At 52.0% G+C, this 24,191-nt stretch overlaps 1 protein-coding gene across 1 annotated transcript in view; it reads right to left on the reverse strand.

Moving 5' to 3' along the window:
• Positions 1 to 3,788: 3,788 nt before the first annotated feature.
• The window catches only part of LOC132479207 (uncharacterized), a 68,003-nt gene continuing 47,600 nt past the window's right edge, over positions 3,789 to 24,191 (reverse strand). Inside the window, 18 exon segments of the mRNA XM_060082777.1 lie at positions 3,789 to 3,895; positions 3,898 to 4,503; positions 4,506 to 4,554; positions 6,225 to 6,361; positions 6,766 to 6,826; positions 7,716 to 7,787; positions 8,074 to 8,246; positions 8,722 to 8,833; positions 10,969 to 11,077; positions 11,789 to 12,027; positions 14,282 to 14,394; positions 14,528 to 14,687; positions 15,183 to 15,254; positions 17,168 to 17,215; positions 17,829 to 17,872; positions 18,175 to 18,241; positions 18,698 to 18,815; positions 19,704 to 19,850. Of these exon segments, the coding sequence (XP_059938760.1) occupies positions 3,789 to 3,895; positions 3,898 to 4,503; positions 4,506 to 4,554; positions 6,225 to 6,361; positions 6,766 to 6,826; positions 7,716 to 7,787; positions 8,074 to 8,246; positions 8,722 to 8,833; positions 10,969 to 11,077; positions 11,789 to 12,027; positions 14,282 to 14,394; positions 14,528 to 14,687; positions 15,183 to 15,254; positions 17,168 to 17,215; positions 17,829 to 17,872; positions 18,175 to 18,241; positions 18,698 to 18,815; positions 19,704 to 19,850 (2,434 nt within the window).

Consider the following 24,191-nt stretch of genomic DNA (forward strand, 5'->3'; position numbering starts at 1 on the left):
AGGTGACACCCCAGTGCTTCCACGCACCTCCTTGGCTCACACTGGCCAGCGCAGGCCCATCCTGTGTGGCCTCATAAAGCGCCCTCCCCTGTCCAAGGGCCTCCCCTCCTTTGTCACCTGTGTTTTCCTCTTCATGACACAAGAATGTCAGCAGGACCTGGGGCCCCTCTCCCACCCCATTGTTAATGCAGCCCCTCTCCACAGCCCCACCCCTGACAGGCCCAGGCCTGCCCCACAGGGCCAGCCCACTCCCGCCTGCCAGGAGTCCAAATACACCTGTTTACCTTTGGGCCTCAGCCCGGGGTTGGAACCTCGCCTGTCTCCTGACCATCTCCTCCCACCCGCCCTTACATGCCTTCTTTCCTGCCCTCCACCTCACCTAATTCCTTCTGCAAGTCTGGGTCCCCAGGATGTTGAGGGAGGCAGAGGCAGGGAGAAGAGTGTTTCCAGCCCTCAGCTCAGCTCTTCAGGAGGCCTGGCGCATTTGCTTCAGGCCAGCATGTAATCCCATCCTGGGGTCCTTCCAGTCACTGGAGCTGGGGGTGACCTGTCCCGTGGGCAGACGGGGAGGGTCCCCAAGACTGAGTTCCTGAACTTTCCCCCTCATTCCTTTCCTGGCTGGGGATACATGGCGGAGGGAGGATAGGGAAGAGGTGGAAAGTGAGGAGACAGAAAGCTGGCTTCTTGCTTTGGGAAGGGACTGTACCACACCTGAGGGTGAAGTGGCTGAAGGGCTTCTCACCTCAAAAGTGGAGATCAAAGGAAATGCGAAACCTGACCAGAGAGCTTGAGTCATGGGCTCAAAGCCACACAGGGCAAAAGAGAAAGGACAACTCAGTGCAACATGGGGTCCTGGATTGGGATGCTGGAATGGAGAGGAGCATTACTGGGGTGATCTGCAAGATGTGAAGGGGGTCTGCGGTTACATGGGATTACCAGGTCAGTGTTCATTTCCTGATTGTGATGGTGGTACTGGGATTATGGAGGTGTGTCCTTGTTCTAAGGAAACACACACAAATGTAACTAGTGCTAATGGGGCAGCCTGTCTGCAACTTACTGTTAATGGCGCAAAATATATATTGACTGGGATTACATTGAATCTCTAAATAAATACGGAGTCACTGAACGTCTTTTTGAAAAAGCCACCCAGCCAAGGGCCGGGGCAGGGATGAATAGGAGGGACAGGATCCACTCACGCTTCCCGCCCCCTCCACCACCAACCCCCAAACGCTGCCTGCTGAAAAGGTGTGTGAAGCCCTGTGTTCTGGCCGCTTCGGAGCCCCCTCTTAGCTTTGGCTGCTCGTTGGCAGCATCCACGGACCCTTAAAAGTGCCAGTGTTTGGGTCTCAGCCCGAGAGACGCTAGTCCCAAGCATAGGGATTTTCAGGAGTTCCTGGTGATTCTTCCTGGCAGCCAGAAGCTTCTTCAGCCTTTCCTTACCTGGCAGGCAGTTCTGCCAGCCCCTGACCTTGCCCCTCTTCCCCCAGAATTGGCCCAGGCAGAGGGTGAGGAGGGAGGACAGTGACCAGCCCCACCTGTCAATCCAGGGTGTACCCCTTTTGGCGGGGGCTGGAGGCTGAGCCTGGGGACCAGTGGAGAGGCTGGAGCCCCCATGTTCCCCCAGTGCTGGGGAGCGTGGGGAGCAAGGCTGGAGGGTGGTGGCGAGAGGGAGGGAGTCGTTGCTTAGGGGGTGAAGGGAGTCTCAGAGGGAGGCTGGGACAGCCTCCTCAGCAAGCGGTGGGAAGGGGATGGGCTGCCTCCTGAGCTCTGTAAGGCCCCAACCCGGCTGGCCCTGCAGTGTGTGCACTGAAATATTTGGAATAATTAGCAAGTGAAAGCAGCAAGATGGCGGGGGATTCCCATGTAAGCCTGGAGCCAGCCCCCAGTGCAAGGAAAGAAAGGGGTTTCAGGAGAAAGGGGCCCGTGGAGGCTGGACAGGATTGTGGAGGACAGTGCACGTTTGTGTGTGTGTGTGTGTTTGTGTGTGTGTGTGTGTGCACGCGCACACACGTGAGTGCTGGGGGAAGGGGCTGTGCACCACAAGAGCGTGCTGTGGGGCCAGGTGCAGGCTCGGTGGAGAGATGGGTTCCAGGGAAAGCTGGGTTGAGGGGGTTGAAAGGTGCCTGCTGAGTGTCACACATTTGCTGTTCCTCAGTTTCCCCATCAGAACTCTGGTACGTTGATTCCTCACAGGCTGGAGCTGTAGGGTCTAGGCACCCCGTCTTCCATCTGCCCTGATGGCCTCCCTCAGCCCCAACCTGCATTGGAGGGAAGGTGCTGGGCGTGGTGAATGAACCCCAGGGTGGCAAGTGGGTCCCCAGGGGCTGGGACCCTCTGACCTCACACCCTGTCCCTTCAGGAAGGAACCAAGGGAGGGAGGAGCTGGAGACAGGCCCAGGTGAGGACCGCAGGCGAGTCTGGGCAGGCCCTCAAGGTGGGCAAGGTGGGGAACATGAGCCGAATCCTGAGCAAGCTCGGCCTTTGTGAGTCCCCAGGGCCAGGGAGGGGTCTGTGCCTCCTTTGCTGCCTGCTCCTGGGGGCTGTGGGTACAGTCTCCCCATTGCAAACATAGAGAGAGGTGCCAAGGCATTGGCTGCAGGGGACCCGCGAGGGCTGCCTCTCAACCCCTTTCTGTCTGGGGACCCAGAGATCATGAAGAGTGCATCAGGGGACGCTCTGCAGGCCTTTGGTGCCCCCCATCTTCCTCCCAGCCATTCCCCCTTGGGCCGTGGCCTCCCCAAAACTGGCCCATGATTTTCCCCAGAGAAAGTTGCAAGCAGGTCCATTTTGAAATTTTTTAAAACTTTATTTTTAAAAATGATTTTACTGTAAATAACTTTCCATGAAAAAGGTTAAATTGCCCGATGGGTTAGGAGAGTGGATGTGGGATGCAGCCCAGGGGGTTAATGGTAGAGCAAGACACTCCCCCGCAGGAGTGCAAGCAAGGGCACGGGGCCATCCCCCCTTCTTGGTCCCAGTGGTTCTAGCAAGCACTGCGTCCCTCCCAGTTAAGCCTCAGCTATAGGTACACTCACTACATTAGTGTGTCTGTCCCCTTTCCTTCTGCCCCAGCCCCTAACCTCCAGATCCCCAACTCCCCGCTGCTCTCAGTCTCAAGTTGGGCTCAAAGATTAGGGACACATACCATCTGCCCCACCTCTAGGGATGACGCCAGAAGATCCCAGAGGCCTTAGAAAATCTCCTGGCTCCACCCAGCACACCGGCCTCATTTCTGTCTCCTCTCTCTTCCCCCCTCCGCCTAGCTCCTCCTCACAAAGTGCCGGCCCCAGCCCCAGGGAAGCTCTGCCGGGAGAGGCCTCTAGGGTGTTAATTTGCAGTCACCTACTCAGCATTTGTTGTACCTGGGAACTTGCTCTGGATAGAGATCTGGGGAGGAGAGCAGGAGAGAGAGAAGCTTCGAAGCTAAGGTGTTTGAGGCGGGCCCTGTACTGATGTTTCCAGCTTGGCCAGGGCCCCTCCAAGCCGCAGCTCTCATAGTGCAGGGCCCTTAGCATGTCTCTGGGGCAGGGAAGAAGTGGATCCATGAAACACTGTGTGTATGGGGGGCTGGGGAGTGGAGGCAGCAATTTTGGTCCTGGGCCCCAATTCTCAGCCTGCTGGACTAGAATCTGAGGATGACCTGTGCTGGGGGCTGTGTGGCCTCATGGGGTGACCTAGCCCAGCCCCTGCCTGGGCGGTAGGGTGTCCATGGGCCTGAACTGGCCGGGAGGGGGGCAGTCTGGGCCCAGAATTTGGTGCTGAATGGAGGTGGGGCAGGGCCTGGCTTCTTACAAGAAGGCGCTCAGGCTCGCCCAGTCATGCACGTCAGAGGCCAGTGTGGCATCCCCAGCCTAAAAGAGGGCCTCGGAGGGCAGGGAGCTACGGGTGCTCTCCTCCAGGGGTGTTTTAGGAAGGATGTGGCCAGGAAGGTCTCATCAAAGTCCAGGATGTCGGTAGCGTGCTCCACTGGAAGCCCCCAGGGAACAGGGCAGTCGATGTGGTGGCCATGGATGGTGAGGTCCACGTCCCCGTGTGAGGCAGGGCTCAGCGGTGGGCTCAGCTCCGAGGTCTCCACCGTGCCCAGCTCCCCGTCCAGCGTGCCAGCGTCCAAGATGGCCTCCCAGTCAAAGTTGCCCTTGAGGGGTTCTAGCTCATCCTGCTCCTCCTGGGTCAGCAGCAGGGGGCTGGAGGGCCGCGGGATCTTGGCCACCTGCTTGGGAAGCGGCTGTTTATGCTTACGCCCCAGCCTGCCCTCGCCTGCACCCCAGCCCGCCTCCCCAGTGGCCTCCTCGAACTCCCACAGCAGCTGCAGGACCTCGGGGCTCACGGTCAGTGGCCCGGCCCATGGGGCGGCGCTGGGCTCCGGCGCGGCCTGGCGGTCAAAGGCCAGGTGGATGTGGACTGGGGGCAGCCGCCGCTTCTTCAAGGCCCCACTCAGCAGCCGCTCGGCGTACTGGGGGTCGATGCTCCAGAAGCCCCCCTTGCCTGGCTTGTCCTTCTCTGAGGCACCTTGATGAAGACCTTGTACAGGGACAGGTTGTGCCGGAAGAAGTTCTGGACACAGGGAGATAGGAGAGAAGGAAGACAGCTGGGAGAGTGGGTGGGGTCAGTGATGGGGGGCTCCTAGCGCCACTGCCAGTCCCACCACCACCTTCTCTCCGATGGGGGCAGGGGAGACAGAGGCGCTGCTCCGAGCGGGAGGCTCTGGGACACCAGCCACGGGGCACCAGGAGCTGGGAGTGCTGTCGGGGGCGTTTGTTCCCTTTTGCCAGGATATCTGCCTGCTCAGTCATCCGAGCCCTGAGCCGCAGGTGGCTCTCAGTGCCAGCCTGTCCTGCCCTCCCTCCCTTACCCCGCTGCTTGCGGCCTCTGTCCAAAGCCTTGGCTCCCCCAGGGCCTGGACGGCCATCTCCCTCTGCCTTGGCCTGGCTGGCCTTCTCTGTTTGTGAAAAGAGTGAGTGGGTGTGTGTGGGGGGGGAATGAAGTGTGGGAGGATCTGATGACTTTCCTTGTTTCTAGAGCCGGCTGCTGGCCTGGGCCCTCACCCACCATGTCCCCCTCCTCCCACCCCAGGCTCTGAGGCCTCAGTTGATTATTACCCAGCCAAGAGCATAGCGCTCATTCCTGGGGCCTCTCAGGCTTGGGGTAGTGTGGGGGCGGTTGAAGGTCTCTGCTTTCTCACCAAGGTTACAAATGGTACCTACCCCAGGGTCAGGGCCCAAGAAAACATGGAATAGCTGTGATCACAGGAACTGTGATCCTGTGACCTGTGCCACAGAGAAGGATCTGTGCATCCTCAGAGTCTCTGTCCCCAAGTAGCCCCTGTTTCTGATGGTCGAATATGCTCACAGCAGTGTGTGCGCAGCCTGAATCACCATCATGCCTTGTTCATGCCTGGGTGCACAGTCCAAACCATGCTGGGGCACAGAGGTCTGGGGCCTGGTGGGTGGGGCAGGCAGGTGAGTAGTGCCCCTTGGCAAGCCTGGGATGTTTACATGGTGGCCTGGGCCCCTTGGCTGCTCTGTGCTAGGTTCCGGAGACTTGGACCATGAAACCAGTGTGGGAAGAAAGAGCCCCTGTGGAAAACACCTGGCTGAGGTAATTGTCCCCACAGGGAGGTTGATGAGAAGAAGGGGAGGAGTGTAGGCAGGAAACTAGGGAGGGCTTGGGGAGGGGGCTGGCACAGCAGCTTTCGGAAGGCCCCGTAGCCCTTCCACTGGGACCCAGATGGCCTTCACACCCCGCAGCATGCCCCTCTCCCCTCCCAGAGCCCCTCCAGCCAACTGAAAGCAGGCAGGATGCAGAGCCTGCCAGGAACGATGCTCTGCCTCCAGTCAGGCCCTGACAAACTGACCTTGAGGAGGGTAGTGTCGAGGAATTCCAGGACTTGGGACAAAAATGTGTCCCTCAGTCCATCAACCTACCCTTGGGGGCTGTGTCCACGCATAGTTCAGCCCTGGTCTTTGGGCTGAGCCTGCTAGATGAGTGACAAGTTCTTTCCACTTGAACCTCTATGTCGGCACCCCTACAGCCCTCTGAACATCCTCCCTCCTCCCTCTCTGAAGTCAAAGGTGCAGCAGTCCAAGCACTGGGCTCCCTTGAGGTCCTTCCTCGATGGCTTTCCTCTCTCGGGGCCCTGGCTGTAATGCGCCTACTTGGCCTGTGGATCTGGGATGTGAGTCCAGTCTGCACGGGCATGGGGATGGAGGGAGGGACTCCCCTACCTGCCAGGTGGGATCAGCATGGTGGAAGTAGCAGAAGTTGTCCGTGATCCAATTGTAGATGGCCGACAGGGTGATCTTGGTGGCCTTGCTGGCCTGCTGTGATCCTTCTGCTACTGTAATATCAGCCGTTTTGTTCACTAAACCAGGAAAACCTACTGCCTAACAGTCGGTTCCCCCAAGGGGAGGAAGCTGTTCTCCTGCTGCAGCCGAACTTTGGGGCTGCTTGAGCAGTTCTGTGAGACTCAGCTGAGAAGCTGAAGCAGGAAGGAAGGTGATGGCAGTTGCCGAAGAAGCTTCAGGATCTACTCAACGTAGATGGAGAACTCCATGTATCTACTGCAGCCTTGGCTCAGAGGCCTAGAAAGAGCCAGGAAGGCTGCTGAGGTCCTAAGATACCCTGCTTGCTTTGATATTCCATCAAGAAGACGACCTTTCCCCAAAGCCACACCCTTGAGCAGTGCCACCAATTCACACCAGTGCCCCTTTCTGTACCCTTTAGAGAATACCCGGGAAAGAAATATAATAAAAGGGAGCAAAAGACCAGGTCTTTTACCATCTTCTTGTGTGGGTGGTCTGTCCTCTTCTTCTAGAACATCATTTCCCTAGGACAGAAGGAAGGCACTGTGAGTCCATAAAGCAGTGAAATGAGTCTACTGATTGTCAGAAGACAGAACTAATCACCCTCATGGTATCCATACACTTCCTGTCCGTGTGAGATGGCTGGGAGGCCCAGCAGAGGCAGATTTTGCTTGGCGAGGCAGGATCAGCCCATAGGGACCAGGTCTGAGGCACGTTAGAGAGGGACCAGCTCTGAGGCACCTTACAGAGGGACCCCGGGACTGTCAGGAATAGCCTTGGTAATAGTTTAGCTCACACTGTTTCTCTCAGGTGGAAATAAAAGTTGTCAAATGAAAAAGCCAACCGTGAGATCATAAAACTTTCAGAAACACTTTACGATCCCCATCCCCATCCAGATACTCCTTTGAGAATATCTGGCTCAAGAGAAAGTTGTAGAGTCCCCACTGGGAGCTGGGCATTCCATATACTTCGGCCACATCTCCGTCAGAGCACTTCTCACGCTGAGTTATAACTCTGACTCCTCCATCAGACAGAGCTCCGGGATGGGTGGGATGGGTGGATTGGGGGCGTAGGCAGGCAAAAGCCATGTCACTCTGTCTTTGTGTCCCCCAGTGCCAGGAAGATGTGAGATGCCTGTGCCAGGTAAATACTCAGTGAATTGGAGGACAAACACCCTCTCAAGGGTCTGGCCTGGAAGACTTCCCTCTGGAACTCACCCCACGCCTATTACGCTGAGACCAGTGCCCTCTGCTAATCGGACAGTCCCTCTGCTCTGCACCCTGCCTCTAACAGATCCAAGTGCACCACCTTGGAAGGCTTCTTCCAGAAGAGCCCCCATCCTATTTGCATCCTGTGCCAGCGCCGGCAGTCCCTCTGACCAGGGAGGGGCACCAGCGTCCACCTTGCTCTTACCTCTGCATCCTGCTCTTTGGCGGCGGCGGTGAGGCCCGCAAAGTTGCAGTCTGGAGACGCTGCTGGCGTCACCTACAAAGGAGCAACAAAAGTCAAGGTGCAGTTGCCACTGGCTTTCTTACCCAGCTCACCTGGCAGCAAACACAAATCAAGTCATCAGGGCAGAAGTGGTGCCACACGGAAGATCACATCTGAGGGAGTCTTTGATTCAAGGACACGGTACCCTGTTTTCCAGGGCTCCCCTCCCGAGCACTGGGGGGCTTTGCTGATCTCCCTGGCAGGCCCTGGACTGAGCTCCTTGGGACTCGAGTACAGAGCAGAGCAGAGCGGCGAGGGCGATCCCATGCTCCTCTCTTACCTCTGCTTCTTCTGAGGGGGTCCTGCTGTCGGCCCGGGGGCAGGGGAGAGCCTCCCCATCCTCTTCCATGCCAGGGGCGATGTAGGAGCCGGACATGGAGGAGACGGTGTCGGTGCTCATCTGGGAGGACACCATGGACATGACCGACTGGGCCAGACTGCTGCTGGCAGTGTCTTTGGAGACAGGAGTTGGAGGAAGGACACGGAGGTCAGGCCCGGCTGCTGTGAGTGCACTGGGAGCAGAGCTCTCTCACTGCACCCGGGCAGTGAGGACACCAGCGGCCTGGCCTTGCCCTCACCATATAGTGTTTAGATGGAAGGTTTTCCAAAGTTTGGCTCCTTTATATTTTAGAACTCCAAACTCAACCTCAGGGATGAGGGATTTGCTTTTCCCTGTCATAATGTTAAAGAAAACCTTACGACAGCAGGACTGGGAGTGAGATATCTGCTTCTCCCCCAGCTCAGCCGCTAGACCACCCTCTCATTGCAAGGGAGTGAGTCTCACTTCCTCTCAAGCCGGGGCCTATTTTGTCTGCCACTTAGGTATTAATTTGCTGCTCCCTAGTCCATCCGGGAGGAAATATTAGAAGCACTATGGACTCGGCTGATGGGGAAGGACCTGTAGTTGTTCCCATCCACCATCATGTACCTTCTGGGGAGGAAATTGTGGAGGAGAGAGGCGTCCCCGTGCATGATGACTGCTCAATAGCTGCTGACGATGACAAGGTCAGGTTCTCACTTTCTGGTGTGATGCCACATTCCTGGGTGGGAAAGAAGTAAGCACCAGTCAAACATGTTAGAGGGGAGGTGTCAGGGCAGGGGCCACGGGCGAGGAGGAGGAAAGGGGATCTTGGCAGGGTGGCAGGAGGCGACATGCATAGGGAGGGCTGGTCTCTCCTCTCATCACTTCAGTGCACCCCGGACCCGGAGTGGCTGTCTCCCGGGGGCAGGTGCAAGCACATCCTGCCCGAGGCCCAGCAGCTGCTGGAGCCACACAAAGACCACAGCTCAGGTAACACAGGTCACCCAGCAGCTGTGACATGGGAACACCCCAGGTTTCCCCAGGATTACAAACAGCTCTCCTTTATTTGTTTTTTGTGGTACGCGGACAAACAGCTCTTCTTCTGAAGGGAGAGAACACAAAACCAGTGGAGGCCCTGGTACCTGCTGGGCTTCTCCTCTGGGATGGAGGGTTAGTTCCAGCTTGATGGATCTAATACAAACACCACCTGTCCCCCAGCCCACGCCCGGCACCCCCATCAGTCACCTTGTGGTCGCAACCTCGGTGCTCCCCAGGGCAGATGCAGAGGCCTACTGATTCTCTTTCTACAGCCTCTGTTCTCTCTTCCAGGTCTTCTTTTCTTAAAACCTTGGTTCATGGGCTTCCCTGGTGGAGCAGTCATTAAGAATCCGCCTACCACTGCAGGGGATACGGTTTCGAGCTCTGGTCTGGGAAAATCCCACATGCCACAGAGCAACTAGGCCTGTGAGCCACAACTACTGAGCCCATGTGCCACAACTACTGAGCCCGCGTGCCACAACTACTGAAGCCTGCGTGCCCAGAGCCCGTGCTCTGCAACAAGGGAAGCCACCGCAAAGAGAAGCCCACGCTCCACGATGAAGAGTAGCCCCTGCTCGCCACAACTAGAGAAAGCCCACGTGCAACAATGGAGACCCAGCACAGCCAAAAAAAAAAAATAAATAAAATAAATAAAATTTAAAAAAACCTTGGTTCAGGCAACCCTCCTGCCTGGCTTTGTCTGTCTCCTTCCTAATCCAGTCTGCACACATCCGCCAGGTGGGCCCTCGTGAAGCCACGTTCCCACCGTACCACTGGCCTGCTCAGGGCCCCCACTTCTGCTCCGTGCTTCACGTGTACTGTCCCTGCCACCAGGAATGTTTCTCTCACCTGTCTCTTCGTGTCTAAGAAATTTTGATATTCAGCTCAAACGCTGCTCCGCCATCACTGCTTCTGGTTCCCTTCACTTGACGTGATCCTCCACAGCACGTCAGTGTCTCTGTTTTGGGAGCCCTTCCTTTCTCTGGTTAAAATTCATTCACTCATTCAACAAACACTTACTAACACCTATGTGCCAGATGTGGTGTTGTTATTCATGTACATGTCCTGTCTCCTACTGGACCATGAGCTCCTCAGGACAGGAACCGCTTTACACCTTCCTATGCTCCACTGCACCCTGCCCACCGCCTTGCCAGGGGTGGGCTCGACAGCCCGCTGACCTCTGTTACATAAAGCCTGTGAGGGTGCACAGGGTAGAGGATCCCATCTTCCACTCAGCTGCCCGGCTTTTCCACCAGCTGAGCCTGCATCTAGAACTTGCCCTCCTCAGACATCTGCCCAGTTCGTCTCACCTCCTCTGTCCATGGACCACTTTTTTTTTTGCCTGCAACTGCGTGGCATGTGGGATCTTAGTTCCCCAGCCAGGGATCGAACTCACAGCCCTTTCAGTGGAAGCATGGAGTCCTAACCACTGGACAGCCAGGGGAGTCCCCTTGTCCACGGACCACTTTTTATAGCGAGCCTCCCCACCCTTACGTGACACACGGATCCCCGGTAACACCTGACACAATTGTTTTGTACTGACTGTCTTTGTGTACACCCCCACCCCAACCACGAAGACTGTAAGCGCCAGGAGGGCAGGACTTTTGTGTCTCCCCACTGCTGCTGTCCTCAGCATAAAGGATCATGCCTGGTCAGTAACACAGGCCCCGTACACTGAGAAAAGACTGAGTCTGGTGACACCCTTGCTGCTGTCTCAGAGAGTGCTCAAAAGGCATTTGATGAATGAATGAGACCAGACGGGCCGGGAGAGGCCAGCAGGCAGGAAGGAGAGCACCTGGAGTCCAAAACCAAACAAGGAAGGACAATGCACATTACCTCTCTGAGATGTTGGGCTGACGGTCTCTGAGACAGGGGCGTCTCAGATTCGCTGCATGAACGCTCATCTTCCTCTTCGTGCAGCACAGAAGAATTCTGGGAGATGGACCTGAATAAGCCCGGAGGGAGAAGCAGCTGCAGCCAATGCCCCTTAAAGAACAGAACTCGCCTGCACTCCCATTAACCAGACGTCACAGGGAGAAGAGGGCCCTGAGGGCAACCGGAGGGAACCTAAATCTTAGGAAGGAGTGGGGACGTGAGAAAGGGCACCAGAGGGTCTGAGACCTCTTCTGGGCATCGGAAAATCAGAGTTTTACCTTTAGCTCTTTCAAACAATTGTGTCTGAACTGGGGGAAATCCACTGACATTTTGAGGGTTTCAATATTTTCATCTGTAAAATTACCCTCCTTTCCTCTGCCGTGGAAACTTATTATGACTTGCTCCTAGTTGGATGTAAACGCCTAAGAAACACAGATCACAAGGTTCCTTCGGTCCTCAGACTAAGTGATGCTCCCAGGGGCCTGAATGACCCTAATGATGTCATCATCCCTATACCCCATACTCTCCTCCCACAACAGAATACGTGAGAGGTTCGTCCGTCTGGATCCTCCTAAGTACCCATGTACCATCTTATTTTCCTCTCCCAAGGGATGGGTGCTAGCCCAGGTCTTCAGTGCAATGAGCAGCTCTGGGAACAGCCCAGAGGGTCTACACTGCCCTGGGACTTGGGACTCGAGCCAGCACTGAGGAGGTGAAAGATGGATTGAGAGCATCTCATCAAGGACCCCAGGGCCAATGCTATTGCATGCTGGCTACTCACTTGGAGAGACTATTTCTGAGCTTGAGTCCTGGGCTGCTGCAGTCGGACAGGCGGTCGAGGGGGGAGAGCATCCGGACAGGAGGCAGGTGGCCGTCACTGCTGTAGGAAGGCAGCATTCCCGACAGATGTCTGTCTCCAAGCACGTGGAGTGGGGGGACTGCCGGGGATGGGGTAAGGGCCCCATTGAGGGCCTCCAGAAGAGACACCACTTCATAACCCGGTGGAATGCTCTCCGAGGACTACGGGAATCAGAGACAGGTTGGGAAATTAATTAAATACTCTTCATTTTATGGTACAAGTGTGTTTCTTCCTCTGCGTTGGAAAAACACTTTATTTTACATCTAGTCTGGGGCTCTGGCAAAGGAAAGCTGTATCAGAAGCGGAAGAAAGATAAAATAACAGAGAACCACATGTTCCTTGACTCTGCTTACCGATGAACTTCTTCTTAATACTGTTGATTTTTTCCGATTATAGTAGAAATATATGCTCATTACAGGAAATTTGGAAAATACATAAAAGTGGAAAGAAGGAAAAAAGTCATCAACCATCAAATCACCCAAAGTGATAACTTTTGTTAGCAATCTAGTGTTATTTTCTTCCAATGTTTTTTCCTCTGTACTGTTTACACAGTTGTGATCAATGTGTTAATGATAATTTTATACCCTGCTTACCTCACAGAACATAAATATTTTCCTTCACATGCATCCCTTTTCATAGATACCATACATTTCCTTACTCTTCCATTGGTGCTGGCTATTTAGTTGTGTCCATTTCCTACTGTAAACAACACTTTGATGAACATCTGTTCATCTATTGGGCATAAATCTCTTTTTTTCAGATCATTTTCTGGGTATTAAATTCTAAGACCTTAGATTACTAAGTACAAATGTTTTTAAGGCTCTTAATATATACAGCTGTTTTGTTTTGTTTATTTTCAGTGATCTTTCTAGTTACACCCTTACAAGCTGTACAGACTACCTGTTTTAATTGCTTCTTGGCCAGCATAGGGTATTTTAAAAAAGGAAGTTTTTAAATGTGAAAGGTGAAAAATGGTCTCTCATCTTAATTTGCATGTTGTTGATTTTTAACGTGGTTGACTTTTTAAAAAATGACAGTTGACCAGCTATGTTTCCTCTTCTGAGAAATTTTTTATATCCTTTGCCCCATTTATCTACTATTTCATTCAAGTGGGTTATGATAAAGATACTAGCCTTTCCTCTGATGCAAACGTTGTGAGTACATTTTTTTTTCTTTAGATGATTTGCTGTTTGTTTTTAACTTTGGTCATCTTTTACACATCTAAAGTTTAAAATTTTTTATGTGATAAAATCTACATGTTCCGGGTGCTTCCCTGGTGGCGCAGTGGTTGAGAGTCCGCCTGCTGATGCAGGGGACACGGGTTTGTGCCCCGGTCTGGGAGAATCCCACATGCCGCAGAGCGGCTGGGCCCATGAGCCATTGCCACTGAGCCTGTGCATCCAGAGCCTGTGTTCTGCAATGGAAGAGGCCACAACAGTGAGAGGCCTGCGTACCACAAAAAAAAATAACAACAACAACAACAACAAAACATTAAAAATATCTACATGTTCGGGACTTCCCTGGCAGTCCAGTGGTTAAGACTCCACACTTCCACTGCAGCGGGTGAGGGTTTGATTTCTGGTCGGGGAACTAAGATCCCACATGCCATGCAGCGTGGCCAAAAAAAAAAAAATCTACAGGTTCTTTTTTTGGTAGCATTCCATTGTTTTCAAGCTTAGAGAGCCCTCTCCCATCCATAGTCAACTAAAGAATCATCTATAATTTATTCTAGGTTTTTAATGTTTGGCTTGCTCTGTTTTTAGTGCAGTTAACTAGTTACTCCGCCTGGAATTTGTTATCTGGTAAGGAGTGAAGTGCTAAACTGATTGTTCCTCCCTAAAGCACTACCTCATCATTCCAATACCATTTACTGAATAATTGATAATTAATCTCTTCCACTAGCATGTTAACCTAAAGACAAGACCTTCTGGTCTATAACTACAAAGCGTGGAGTCTTGACACCATCACTTACACCACGAGACAGAGGTGAATTATATCATCTACGTGGCTCCCGGTCCCTGAAGCCACAAAATAAGACAAAGAAAAACAGTTACCTTCTCGGAGGATTCAGATAAAAAATGGTAAATTGTATCTAAATCCCAAACAATCATCCCCTTGTTTCTGCTTGGGGACGTTCCAGAGCAGGACCCCATCCCCACCCCCATCTGCCCGGACACTGGAGTGAAACAGCAAGCTGACAGCTCTAGGGATGGTAAATGTTAACTGGACGCTGAGCCCCCAAGGTGGAAAGGGGAGGTTTTAATGATCAGAACCTCATTTTCCACTGTACTATTGGCTGGTGTTTAACACAACATGATCTCAGCCAGCTTATTCAGTACTTGAGAATGCCAAGGTTTAATTACTTGCCACAAAGTCACGTGAAGAAGGACAAAAGGTGAAAAAAGCCCAACTTACTGAATGCTCTTCTGAGTCGGATGTCTGGGATGAGAGGATGGGGTTAAAGCTGGTTGGGGACAGAGGGCCCAGTTTCTTCCTCATGGCTCTGATCTGAAGCCGTGCCTGGAAAGCTGTGAAGAAGAAAACAGGCCATCAGGACACGGTGATGCAGGAGTCAAGATGGACAAGGGCCCGCACAGAAGCCACGATCCCTTCTCTCCCGAGGGCTGACCTCGGGGACCCAGCAGGGCTTCTGGGGCTTATGCAGTCAGCAGATGGGGCAGTTGTTGGCCTGGTAGCGCAGGGTGTCGGCGCAGGTGTTACACAGGCAGAGGTGACGACATGGCAGAATCAAGGTGTCCCGCACATCTGAGAGACACACCACACACTCGGCACTGTTATCACTCACTTCATCCTCAGCCACCTGGCCAGTGGACAAAAATTTAGCCAGCATCACAAAGACCCTCACGTCACATACTTTCTTTAGAAGGCGGCCTGCCTGCAGAGCTGAGACAATGCACTTGGTAAACTACATTGAACTTGGTAGTTTACCAAGTGCATTGGCACACTGAGTTTCACTTCTTCTGGCAACTGTTTGTCTCAAGCTCATCCTCTGAGGTTGAGATCCGGTCCTGTCTGAAAGTCAGAGCTGAAGGGGCCCAGGAGGCCACCCAGGGAAGTGGGGAGCAATGAACTGAGTGAGCAGAGCCCTGCCAAAGAACCGATCCAAACCGGCCTATGTTCTCATTTCCAAAGTTATATAAGTATAATCATCTGAAACGAGGAAGAAGAAATACCCTTCTAGGACCAAATGGATTCCAGAGTCTGGCATGCTAAGTTCCTAGATCCTGGCTGGATCAGAGAAGTTCTCACTCTGCCTCCTGGGAAGAGTGCATTCAGAACTGTGGATGGAACTTGCCTTAGACTCTTGCGTGTTGTACTTCTTTTCAATTCCATAGATCTCCTGAAGGAGGTAGCTGACCCCATCCACCTGAAGAGCAAATGGAAAAGTTCAAGGGCAGGCTGGTTCTCCCGAGAGATGAGTGGGAACTCACCACCACCCCCCAACCTCCTTCGGTAACCAAGGACTACTGATTCACAATGAAAAAAATCAAAGGCCTAGGAGAGTAAAGGAGGCTCTTATTTACTTATGTGTTCTCTTTGGGAGGGGAACGGAAATCAAGTGCTTAATTCACCCGCCCTTATCCCCAACAGGGAACGTGCGGAAATACAACAGTAACACTCGTACTGCAGGTCGCTAAAACGACAGTCAAGGAAGGCAGAAACTAGGAAAAGGATGGAAGACCATGTGTCAGAAGCATTGGCTATGTAATAAAAGCTAAGTTTAGACATTATAAACGGGAAGCAATGGGAATGGGAAAGAAAGAGAAGAAATGGGCAAGGAAAAGAGGGGAAGGGAAAATGCAGAAGCAAAGAGAGAGCAGGACCTTGAAGGAGGGGCGATTGTGCCACCTCCCTGGCCACGGAGCCACCCCATCTCCAACACGCAGCAAAATGTGACCTCTCTTGGCCCTGCTCCTTAAAACCTCAATTTGGGAACTGCCTGGCGGTCCAGTGGTTAGGACTCAGCGTTCTCACCACCCGGGGGCCTGGGTTCAATACCTGGTAAGGGAACTAAGATCCCGCAAGCCCCAAGGCAGAGACAACCCCTCCCACCAAAAAACCCAAAAAACATTAGAACCTCAACTTCAATGCCCAGTTTGACTCCCACTAGCTTGGGCCATGTTGGTGCCAAAGCTGGCCCCTCCCTTGTTTCTTTATGCCTGCCCACTCCTCTCCCCTGCCCTCTACCCTGTCCCAGTGATCCCCATCTCTAAGGCCCACCCTGTCACCGATTTCGCATCCCACTCTCCAGTCTGACAATGGCTGTTGCTGATGCCAATCTAGCAACCGAAGGAGAGATAAACCATTTCCCTTGAGCTACCCTAGCCTTTCCATCCCATCCAGGAGTCCTGGGGAACCAGGCCTTCCCAAGAGGCAACTCACTGAGGCCAGGCCTTTCCAGGCTGTACCCTGGGCTCAGGATCTGTTATCTCCTCTGCCTCTCTTAAAACTTGCTTTAACACAGTGATTATGTTGGAAAGGACATTATCAACCAATTTATACTAAAGTATTACTGACTACAATTGACCTCATTAAGGGTGGACAGCACTTGATACCTGAAAGAATGAATGATGTAGAATTTAAGATATCTGTCACCCATCTGCAGGGGGTGTCTTTCTTTGCATCTCAACCCGAGGCCTACCCTGCGCCCCACCCGACTGCTCTACACCCTCCGTGTGATGACACACCTTCCCTTGGCAATGCCACTGACACCTCTCCCCTCCTTGTCTTCCATGACCCTGCTCCTGCCTCTGCAAGAGTGGAAGGAAAGTGTTGGCACACAGTGGGGCTTAGGACTTCCAGCACACATATGCATAACTTGTCTGATCATTCTGGAAGGGAGCAGATAGCCAGCAAACTTGGAATGTGAGAAAATGAATGTTGGGATAAAGTAAGCCAAGAGCTCCAATTGGCCTTGAACTGGACCCCAATACTTTGATCCTTTAGCTGGAAATGTTTCTCACCCTGGCATTTTAAATAACAACATTCTCCCTAAACCTAAAGTCAGGAGATAAATCTTGCCCTTTCATTTTCTAAAGTCCTCTGCTCAGATAATGGCTGCCTCACCATGAACAATTCTGGAACAACAGAGATACCAAAAATCAGTATTCCTTTCAGGCCACCCAAGTAGTTTCCAACACAGAAAAGCATTCCCTGTTTGCTTTTCTTCTTTGATTTAAAAAAGGGGGGTGGTGGTGGAAGGGAAAGAAGAGTGCTTTAGCAAAGGAGTGGAGAGAGAGAAGTGGGTACACCACCAGTCACTGGCCCTCCAATACTTACTACTTGTTTCTGCTTGAGGGGCTTGACACAGAAAGTCCCATCTGTGTGCTGGAGCAAAAATACACAGTTATGAAGGAGGGCAATGAGGATCAGCTGTTCTTTTGTTACTTCTCTCAATTACAAACCTCCTGGAGGCCCCCACCCAAGCCCCCCACACCCTGCCAGTGTGGAATGACACACTCCTAATACGGGAAGGGTCTTCAAGCACATAATGTAGCCCTTCTGCTTTAAGAAGAGGAAACGATGGACTTCCCTGGTGGTCCAGTGGTTAAGAATCAGTCAGGGAACTAAGATCCCACATGCTGTGGGACAACTAAGCCTGAGCACTGCAACTACTGAGTCCATGCACTACAACTAGAGAGAAGCCCTGGCAGCACAAAGAAGATCCTGAGTGCCATAAATAAGACCTGACGCAGCCAATAAATAAATAAATAAATAATTTTAAAAAAGAAGACGAGGAAACGGGGCCTAAGGAGTTGAAGGTCATGCAGCAAGTTGGTGGCATAGCCCCCGGTGTGGTGCTTCCCCCGCTCCCTGCGCAGCCTCCGAGCCGGACCCACTCTGCCAGCCCAGGCAGCCAGCGAACAGGGCTCCACGTGTCCTCACAGGAAAGACAGAGCAACATGTACCAAAGTGAGGCCCTATAACATTACCCACTGACCTTTTCAAAAGTGCCCAGCAGGACGTGGCAATGGCCAAAATACTCTGAAACAAATAAAGGCACAAGGATGAAGAAGAAGAAAGCCAACAACACACCTCAATTCCACTCACCTTCCCCAGGTCCCACAGTCTGGCAAAACGAACCCTCTGGCTGTCACGGGAAGGGGCATGTTACGTCACCCAATAGGACTCTCCCCCGAGGAGCGTGGGAGCAAGAATGCGTGGGGATGTGGGAACTGCCTGATACCCACAGGGGAGGCGTGTTGTTCTGAGGCCGCAGGTGCTGCAAGGCCTGCACGCTACATACGGGCACATGTGCAGCCAAAGAAGACAGGAAGCACCCGTACCATCTCCTTCATCCACCACAGCATGGACCACTAACGGGTAAACCTCTCTGTTCCGGTCAAAGACAAGCTGAAAGAAAAGGGGAAAAAAAGGACTTAACACATTTAAAGGGCACAGTAATCTGTCAGAAAGGGAGGTCTCATCAGGAAGCCTGAACCTCATTTCTGCTCTTCATCCATCAACCTGGTTAACTACCTAAGTCCGTGGAATTGAAGGCCACCAGTCTCTTTGTAAAAAAATCTCATAGATGTAAAGGCTTCTAACCTGAAGGTCTTGCCTTTGGGCATGGCTTTCTCAAAATATCCTGGGTTAATGGGCTACTTTGGGACAGAAAAATTAAATGTATCCTTCCCAGGGCATGAAGACGTTACAAGGCTGAAGGGGAGCATGGCCTTCGAGTACCCGGGCCTATCCTTTGCTGCTGGCCAGGGTCCTGAGTAGCTCACACGCCCTGGGGGTCTGTGGGCAGAACCTGCCCTGCACTTCCTCCCAGCGGCCGGTCCCCTCCGCCAGCCAGCAGCTCACCTCCTCTTCAGCCCACTCGGAGGGGTCCACGGTGTGGGAGGGCAGGCAGAACTGCTGGCACACCCCACGCTTGTAGCGCACCGTCTCTGACTGCAGGCTGTTGTCTTTGGGGATGTAGCTGTTGGCCAAAGTGGGAAGCAAAGCAAAAGTTACTGTCTGACAGTTTCCTTTGTCTCATGCCTGTTCTCAACAGGTTCTCAGTATAGACTGGAAGAGAAAAGAGAAGAAAAGATCTTCTTTATAATCTCTTTCCTTTGCCCTTGCTTGGTAATGCTATTAAAGTTATCTATTCAGGGCTTCCCTGGTGGCGCAGTGGTTGAGAGTCCGCCCACCGATGCAGGGGACACGGGTTCTTGCCCTGGTCTGGGAGGATCCCACATGCCACGGAGCGTCTGGGCCCGTGAGCCATGGCTGCTGAGCCTGTGCATCCAGAGCCTGTGCTCCGCAACAGGAGAGGCCACAACAGTGAGAGGCCCGCGTAATGGTAAAAAAAAAAAGCTATTAAGCTACCTTTCTGTGGATATGTGGGCTGAATAGATAACTTTTTATTTTATTTTATTTTTTTTGCGGTACGTGGGTCTCTCACTGTTGTGGCCTCTCCCGTTGTGGAGCACAGGCTCCGGATGTGTGGGCTTAGTGGCCATGGCTCACAGGCCCAGCTGCTCCGTGGCATGTGGGATCCTCCCGGACCGGGGCACGAACCCATGTCTCCTGCATTGGTGGGCGGACTCTCAACCACTGCGCCACCAGGGAAGCCCAGCTTAATAGATTTTTAACAGCATCATGATGACCTGAAGGACTATGCTGCTATCTGTCACTGTACCAAGATGACATAGTTTGAAGGGGGAAAGTGAAAAAGTAAGGCTGTGTAGAATAAAATCCAAATTCAGGAACCAGCTCTCACCTGGGTGTAGAAAAAGAATGTTTTCCTCCACAGGTGAGCACGTCAGGCACAGACCCTAACCTGTCTAGGAAGGACGTGGCTCCCCTGGTCCTTTGTTCTTACCTGGCAATCCCATTCTGGAACTCTTTGGTGGCCTGATAATAGATGGTGATGGCCATCCGAGCATCCATGTCAAAGGTGAACTCCACGCTGTAGTGGACTTTCGCTCTGCCGGCCTCTTCCCCCGGGGTCTTCACTTCCTCGGCACATCTAGAAAACCATAAAGACTCAGCATTTGGGGGTAGCAAATTAATATTTTTAAAGTAATCTTTTTTTTGTGGGATCTTAGTTCCCTGACCAGGGATGGAACCATGTCCCCTGCAGTGGAAGTGCAGCGTCCTAACCACTGGACTGCCAGGGAATTCCCTCTTTTCTTTTCTTTTTTTTTTAATATTTATTTATTTGGTTGCACCAGGTCTTAGTTGCAGCTCGAGGGCTCCTTAGTTGTGGCAAGCATGTGGGATCTATTTCCCTGACCAGGGATTGAACCCATGTCCCCTTCATTGGGAGCGAGGAGTCTTATCCACTGCACCATCAGGGAAGTCCCTTGTTTTCTTCTTTTAATCGAACATATTGTGGGCTTCCCTCTGTGATCATGCACTTTCCATCCTCATTTTGAACGATGGCAGAACACTTTGTTACCACTATCAGGGGGCATTTAGGCGATTTCTGATATTTCACGGTGCCACAGTTAACATCCTTGTGCATTTGCCAGGTTTTAAAAAAAGTTTTTAATTTTAATCAAAGTTACTAATCACATAGTTTAAATAGTTTCCACAAGTCTTGTGACAAAAAAACAGCAGGTCTCTTTCTTTCCCTTTTCCTCTTCTTTAGAGGAAACCGACTTTACCTCTGTAGCTGACCATTTTGGCATTTATCTGCATGTTAATTTTTCAGTTTTAGGCATTATCTATTGACTTCCTACTATGGAAATGAGACTTTCTCTTTCCTCACTCTGCTCCATATAAGGACACCCCTTCCACCATGTGATACATCATGATTTTGTTAGCTCAGTAATCTTCGTCTATACGACTGTGAGTCCATCAACATTATTCACAGCTCCGCCACAGAGTAATCTCTAATTATTTTTCCTTTTCTGCATAAGTTTTTCTTAGAGTCTGTACTCATTTTGCTTTTTTTTCAGTTGCTTAGTCTTTTATGCACTAGTCACTAATTCAAATTCAAACTCTTTGGCTGTCTACATCTCGACGTTTAGACGTAACAGGTATTCTGTGCACCTTGCCTTTTTGAGCAGGACACTTATGCAGCCTTCTGACCTGCTCCATCTGGTCCCTGATCCCTCTGTACCTGCACATGGCTGCCACCCTGGAATCTCCCTGCCCCACCTCCCTGTGTGTCCCTTTTTCCTCTCTCCCGGAGAATCACATGCTTCCTGCACCTCCTGGCTTCCTCCTTCTTGAGTTACGCTTTCATTTTGCTGCAGCACAACTTCCAGTAGCTTCCTGAAAAGGGGTGTGTTGGAGGGATAAACTTCTTGAGAGATTTTATTATACAATCACACTTCATTGAAAGTCTGGCTGAGGGAATTCCCTGGTGGTCCAATGGTTAGGGCTCCATGCTTTCACTGCTGAGGATGCGGGTTCAATCCTTGGTTGGGGAACTAAGATCCTGCAAGCCATGAGGCCAAAAAAAAAAATGTCTGGCTGAGTAAAGAATTCTGGATAATAAATATATATATATTTTTTTGCGGTACACGGGCCTCTCACTGTTGTGGCCTCTCCCACTGTGGAGCACAGGCTCTGGATGTGCAGGCTCAGTGGCCATGGCTCACAGGCCCAGATGCACCACGGCATGTGGGATCTTCCTGGACCGGGGCACGAACCCACTTCCCCTGCATCAGCAGGCAGTCTCTCAACCACTGCACCACTAGGGAAGCCCTATAAATACTTTTAAAAAGTCATTTCAGAGCATTGCTGCATTACCTTTTAGCTCCCAGGGTCGCTTTCATCATTGATTGGGCTGGGCACTCTGTAGACCTTTGTAGAAACTCTTAAATTATGTATGTCATCGGTGATTCCTTCCTTCTATATTCTCCATTCTCTCTTTCTAGAACCATTAGTTGGCTGTTGGACCTTTTAAATGGACCTTATATTCTTCGTATCTTTCCTCTTCTGTTTTCCATATCTTTGCCTTTATGCTCCACTTCCTAGAACATTTCAACTTTTCTTCCGATATTCTATTGATTTTTTCATTTCTATGTTTTTAAGCTCTGAGAGCCTTGTTTGCTAAAAGATTTGTGTCACTGTGTCCGTGAAATAAGAAGGCAGTATCGGGCTTCCCTGGTGGCGCAGTGGTTGAGAGTCCGCCTGCCAATGCAGGGGACGCGGGTTCGTGCCCCGTCCAGGAGGATCCCGAGTGCTGCGGTGCGGCTGGGCCCATGAGCCATGGCCGCTGAGCCTGCGCGTCCAGAGCCTGTGGGCCGCAATGGGAGAGGCCACAACAGTGAGAGGCCCGCGTACCGCAAAAAAAAAAAAAAAAAAAGAAGAAGAAGAAGGCAGTATCTTCTCTATGTCTCTGAGGCTACAAATCAAGGTTTCCTCTTCCTGCATAGTTTTTATTTCCACTTTTTTTCCCGTTGGCTTGTTTTACAATTGTCTTTCATATGATAGGCGTTCCTTATACATCTGAGAACCTTTGGTTGTCTGCTCATACTAAGACATTTAAACCCCCTAGTTGTGGTCCATGGGGACTTCCCTGGGGGTCCAGCGGTTACGACTCCATGCTTTCACTACAGGGTGCATGGATTCAATCCCTGGTCAAGGAACTAAGATCCCTCATGGCACGCGGCCAAAAAAAATAAAATCCTGATGGGAACTGAGTGCATGGTGGGGCTTGGGGATGCTAGGCTTCCCTGGGGACTCACCTGGGTCTGGCGAGGGACCTCCAAAACCAGTCTCTTTGGTCTTCCCACCTGGGGGAGTCTGATTGTCCAAAGAACAGTTTTCCTCTCTTCTAACAATGGCCTGGCTGCTGGCATTCTGGGTTTAGAGTTGGGGTTGGGGGGCAGGCTGGAGGGCTCAGCATCCAACGTTTCTGAATTCACCTAACCCCCTGATTTCAGTACTGAGCCCAGCCCTTAGCTGTGCCTCGGTCCCCCAAGTCCAGAGATTCTTTGTTTGAACTTTTCCAGTGAGCATCGTCTGCTAGCCTTTTGCCAAGGTGTGGGAGGGCAGTTCTGGCTGTGTAGTCTAAAGGAGGGGGGATCTGAATACCTCTCAAGCGGACTTTCCACTAACCCCCCTCCTTTTAGACCCCCCACTCCCAAGATGTCCAGAGGTACCTGGAACTGCCAATTCCTGAGCCTTCTGGGGGAAACCACAGTACAAACTAGTGATTCCCAGCTTTTCCTTCTGTTTGCTCAGGATTCTGATTTCTCAGGTTTAGTAAGTTATTTAACATTCACCACCTTTTTCCAGCCTCTAAATTTTTTTAAATTAATTAATTTATTTATTTTTCACTGCATTGGGTCTTCGTTGCTGTGTGTAGGCTCTCTAGTTGTGGTGAGCGGGGGTTACTCTTCATCGCGGTGCATGGGCTTCTCATTGCAGTGGCTTCTCTTGTGGCGGAGCATGGGCTCTAGGCGCGCGGACTTCAGTAGCTGTGGCTCGAAGGCTCTAGAGCGTGGGCTCGGTAGTTGTAGGGCACGGGCTTAGATGTTCCGTGGCATGTGGGATCCTCCAGGACCAGGGCTCGAATCCGTGTCTCCTGCATTGGCAGGCAGATTCTTAACCACTGCGCAACCAGGGAACCCCCAGCCTCTAAAATTTGTTGCCGTTGCTCCTTTCCCACTCTCCCAATTTTTGTGGATTTATGCTGTTTAAAAATACTCATTATTGTTTAGTGGGGTTTGGAGAGAAAGCAAAGGTACATGTTCAATCCTCCATCTTTACCTGGAAATCTGAGAATCAGAATTTACTTTAGTCCCATCTCAGAAAAAGCAAAATCAAAACTCACCCTTCATCTTAACATTTATTGTTTTTTTTTTCTTTTTGCCGTACGTGGGCCTCTCACTGTTGCGGCCTCTCCCGTTACAGAGCACAGGCTCCAGACGCGCAGGCTCAGAGGCCATGGCTCACGGGCCCAGGTGCTCTGCAGCATGTGGGACCTTCCCAGACTGGGGCACGAACCCGTGTCCCCTGCACTGGCAGGCGGACTCTCAACCACTGCACCACCAGGGAAGCCCTTAACATTTATTGATCACCAGGTGCTTTCCCTTTCATTATCCCCTTCAATTTTGACAACAGCCATGAAAGGTAAGGTTGGTTCACTATTTTACAGGTGAGAACCAGAAGCTCAGAGCAGTTGCCTCATTTTATTCTAGAGCTGCAGCCAGGCTGCCACGTCCGAGGCCAGGACCTCAAGGGGGCTCAGACCCTTGAATCCATCTCCATCAAATACACGAGCAGACCGTATGTGAGGAGAGAAACAAGTGGCCGGAGCAGCTGACAGCTGGCAGGCTCCCAAGGCCTCAGTAGCCTCCATCTATCCTGCTGCGGCAGGAACTCCCCAGTGGAGGGGGGACGCATGGCT

The sequence above is a fragment of the Mesoplodon densirostris genome, chromosome 18 (assembly GCF_025265405.1).
Source record: "Mesoplodon densirostris isolate mMesDen1 chromosome 18, mMesDen1 primary haplotype, whole genome shotgun sequence".
Taxonomy (NCBI): Eukaryota; Metazoa; Chordata; class Mammalia; order Artiodactyla; family Ziphiidae; genus Mesoplodon; species Mesoplodon densirostris.